At 42.2% G+C, this 4,577-nt stretch overlaps 1 protein-coding gene across 1 annotated transcript in view; it reads left to right on the top strand.

Annotated features, from left to right (window-relative positions):
- Positions 1 to 4,577, top strand: part of LOC107107948 (glutamate 5-kinase-like) — a 48,871-nt gene extending 44,294 nt beyond the window's left edge. The window contains exons 3-6 of the mRNA XM_015408315.1: positions 1,240 to 1,299; positions 1,925 to 2,086; positions 2,998 to 3,082; positions 3,727 to 4,577. Of these exons, the coding sequence (XP_015263801.1) occupies positions 1,240 to 1,299; positions 1,925 to 2,086; positions 2,998 to 3,082; positions 3,727 to 3,983 (564 nt within the window). The 3' untranslated portion in view covers positions 3,984 to 4,577. The remainder of the gene's footprint in view (positions 1 to 1,239; positions 1,300 to 1,924; positions 2,087 to 2,997; positions 3,083 to 3,726) is intronic.

Genomic DNA, 4,577 nt, shown 5'->3' on the forward strand with positions numbered 1-4,577 from the left:
ACGCTTTCAGCCTAACTTACCCCACAGGGCTTTGTGAGGACAGAATGGAGGAGAAGAGCATAATATAAGCCACTTTGGTTCCCCATTGGGGAAAAAAGCTGGGTACAAATGAATTAAATGAATAAAATACTCCATTTTGAGACAATCCTGAAATTTTGATTCTGTGAAGAACAATGAGGTGATATTCTGGTTCTCAACACAAATTAAACTAGGAAGGGATGTCAAAGGTGGCACTGACAGCTTCATTGGAACTAATTGCATCATATCACTGCAGTGATGCTTTCTTGACTAGAGTCCAAGGTGTCTGCAGCCGGCAGCAATAACTCACTGTCCGGCCTCAGACAACCACGTGGTACCTTCAGAGGAATCTAATGCTTGTACCTGGCAGGGCTCCTCTCACGTCATAAATGGTTACGTTATATTCAAGTTGGTGCTAAAGAGAAGGATTGAAACCTCATCCATCCCAGCCCAAATTGGCTTGGCATCTGTGCAGGAAATCAGAGATCACTAGGCCATCTTGAGGTCTGTGTGCTTTCACACAAGGGCCAGTGAATAAGCAAGTCTTCCTGATAATTGTCCACAATGTTTCTGTGGACTCGTTGCCAACATACTGGAGTTTGTTGGTCTCTTTAATGTAACAAAAGATTATCATCACATACTGTCCTGAGGAAATGCTGGACTGGATGTGGGTGCAGATTTGTGGATTGGGGCTCCCAAAATCAGGATCCCCTGGCCTGACCGGGGGGATGGCAACTCTACTACAGGCAGGGCCCAGAAGATCAGAGTCAAAATCACACCACAATATCTTATACCTTGGACTGGTTTGTGACAAAAATGGCAGAAAGCTTTGCCAGTGCTACCACTACTCTGCTTTCTGAGCCTCCAAGTGTTGGACTATTGAAAAAAATAGAAGGCTGACTTATTCCAAGCCCTATAATATTCACAGACTTTATTCTTGGATATCAATATGGTCTGTTGCGTGTCTGGGAATGCAAGCAGCTTGACAGCAACACTGCAAACAAATTAAAGTGATCTGGTGTCTCCAGATGTTCCATATGAAACCTTTGAAACAGATACAATAAACACACCAGGCCAATTTTGTTGCTTTTCTGTCCCCCAACCCTCTTGTGGTTCCTTTAAAATGGAGAAATATTACCTAACTAATATTACAAATTGAGTACAGGAAAGTGAGACGTGAAAGTTTTTAGGGTTTCGGTGACACTTTTTCTGTCCCCACAGCTGAACCATCTGGTGACAGATCAGTTGGTAAGGAGTGGAGTTCCAGCAGTGGGCATTTCGGTAATGGCACCTGTTGTCTGTCTTCTCTTCTTTTTATGTTATGATGTCCTTCTAGGGAAGAAATAACCATGGGTGGAGGAGAGGAATTGGGGAATTGTCATGTAGTTAAATGTTGGAGCATTCATTGGGGCATGCAGAGGTCTTGGATCTGCCCTAAATCATCTTAGTCTTCTGTCTTCAGAACATAATGTCAAATAATTAAAGAATTTTTAGTGGATGTTATCTTCTTTATTTCAAGTTTTTATTCAACTAAATGTAAATATATTAGCACACTGTCAAAATATGTAGTTGCCTTTTTAAAATAAGTGTTCAGAAATGTACAGTTTAATAAATAAATGCTACCATTCTGTTTTCTTTTAAAAGCAACAAAATTGCAGCCTTAAATGTGTAGCTCCACCAGTGAATTAATGTATCTACCCATATGTCTCATCAATTAATCACTGCTTCAGTTTTGTTTTGTAAGATCACTTCATTCATTACTTAGGCAGGAATTCATCATGCTTCAGCGATTCTGAATTTGGGGGAAGGTTCCTTGAACCAGAGAAACAAACCAGCAAAATGGGCTGGCTGGGATCCAGCCTGTGGATTGGATAAATATTGTTTGTCCTTGTTGTCTTTATAAAAGCCTTTTGGAACCTGGAAGACAGCATTTAAAAATGTCAATCAGGCTGGTATTGATACAGTGAAAGATGTTTTGGACTCTGGTTATGTCCCGGTATTACATGGTGACTGTGCACTGGACTTGGAACAGCACTGCTGCATTTTATCTGGAGATGCCATCATAGAGGTAAGAGATGGGGAATGGGAGGGCACATTTTCATGCACAACTGTAATAAGGTTGGGCTTTGCCTTACTGAAACATAGAGGTGGAAGTGACCCAAGGCTCATCTAGTACAGCCCCTTGCACAGTGCCAGAAAGTCAAATCCAATCCAACAACAGCTGCCTCCCCCCTCCACTCCCCCAGTGGCCCCTGCTTAATGCCTGGAGGAAGGCAAAAAGCCTCCAGGATCCCTGGGCCAATCCGGCCTGAAGGAAAATTCCTTCTTGATCTCAAAGTGGCAATTGACATTACCCTGGACCTGTAAGAAAGGGCCATGAGGACCAAGCACTGGTTCATCCCTTCCTGCCCTCCCTCTCATGATGTGCCAAAATGCATAGAATCAGCATTGCTGTCAGGTGGCCATCTAGCCTCTGCTTACAAACCTCCAAAGGAGAGCCCACCACCTCCTAAAGAAGCCTGTTCTAGGGAACTGTTCTGTCAGGAAATTCTTCCTAATATTTAGGTGAAAACTGTTGATTTAATTTCAACATGTCACATATATGCAAATAGTTTGAAGAAAACATCCCTGAACTGCAGTCAAGTCTCATTTCTGTGGTTCTTCTCTTTGGAATAGATAGGGAAATGGTCATCCTCACAATAGTTTCTGTGAATTTTCAGATAGAAGAGTAAGACACAGGATGAATGATAAGACAAGATCCTTGGATTGTTATGATGCACAATTAGAAGGGAAGGCATACCATAGTGATAAAAACCCATACTTCACATCCCTTTAAAGAATATCAAGTAGCGGTCTCTTTAGCTGCCACCAGTCTGAGTAGCTGGCTAGCTGAGTAGCTGCCACCAGTTACTACGCTAGATAGACCAACGAACTAACTCACTGTGAAGCAACTTCCATATTAAATGTTTACTTTTACAGATTCTTGCTCAAAAATTCTCTCCTAGACAAGTTGTCTTTCTCACAGATGTGAATGGAGTATACAGCTGTCCACCTGACAAACCAGGTACACAATAGTAGTTGCATGTTTCAGGAGTATGTTTCAGTCTGTTTTTCCTGTTGTTTCTTTTTGAACAGCAACATTAAAAGCAGTTGAGTGTGAGACTAGGTTTTTATGATATTTTAAAAGGAAAACAGGAATACTAATGTACTATCAAGTTGATCCAAAGAAATCCATCTTGGGCCAGTGTAGTATTCAGTGGCTTGCTCTGAATGAACAGTCTGTGAGTCACAGGTAAGAGCTGAAGGTCTTTGACTCTTGCTCTTCAGCTGGCTGCCAAGGGCTTGTGCTTCTGACCTTGCTCAAGTTCTATAGTATCTGCAAGGAGAGGAAGACAAGCCTGGCTCAGATGGAACTCAGCTGTTGCTAGCTTGCTGCCAACAAAATTTTCCTCCCCCCTGCCAATGATGTTCAAATCACAAAAAGAACATGGAAGAAAGTTTGGGTCTCCAGATTCCTCGGCCTTTGTCTTAACCACCTTGAGTCATAATTTTTGTTAGGTGTTACTGGGAGATGACCTGGTTTAAAGATTAATGCCATTATTTCCAAATGCAGTGTTCTTTTTCTTCAAGGTGAGCCTGTTTATGTTGCATTCTAGGATGTGTTTCCATGTCATGTTAATTTTGAATCATGTGTCTGTTCTGGAACAGGTGCTAGACTTGTAAATTACATTACTGTTGGCCCCGATGGAAATATGGAGCCACCAGTGCTCACATCTGTGCTTCCACATGATACCACTGGAGGTGTGTCCTTGAAGTTACAATCTGCTGTAAATATAGTTTCCCAGAGTTATGGGCGCATTCCAGTTCTGATTTGCAAGCTGGACAGCGAAGCAGCTGAAAGGGCATGTTTGACTGGGGAACTGGAGGAAGGTGAAGGCACAAAGCTGTTCTTCAAGGACATATGAAGACATCTTGGCAAGAGCCTTAAATGAGGCAGAAGAAGAGTTTCATCGAGGCCACATCTTTTGGCATGACCCAGTATTGTCAGGTAGTTAGAATGCTGTACTAGGAAGACACAAGTTCAAATCTCTGTTCAGCCTTGAAGCTTACTGGGTGACCTTGGGGCACTCTTTCAACCTAATCTGCCTCATGCTTTGTTGAGAGAAACTTACAGGCCACAGTCTTGAGTCCCATGGAAGAAGGGAAAGACTAAACATTTTGTGTTTTCTACAAAACTACCATAGTTCCTGACCCTTTAAACTAAATCTAGACTCCATTGTTACTCCATTGTTAGTGCCTTGGGATTGAATTGACTGGCCAGTGAGTCACTATAAATTATTATGGATCCTACTGTGGAATCTTGCATCATTTAATGTGTCATATTAACATTTGTGTGTGTGTGCGCGCGCATGTGTGTGCGTGCGTGCTTGTGCATGTGTGTTCTGGAATGTTGACACTGTTGTTTTCAACAGGGAACCAATTCAAGGGCCTGGAGCAGTTGCTTTTAAAGATAATGGCACCACATTTTCATACAACATAGCTCTTCCTCTAACCTAAAG

This window comes from Gekko japonicus, unplaced genomic scaffold (genome assembly GCF_001447785.1).
Source record: "Gekko japonicus isolate JY-2015 unplaced genomic scaffold, Gekko_japonicus_V1.1 scaffold421, whole genome shotgun sequence".
NCBI classification, from domain to species: Eukaryota; Metazoa; Chordata; class Lepidosauria; order Squamata; family Gekkonidae; genus Gekko; species Gekko japonicus.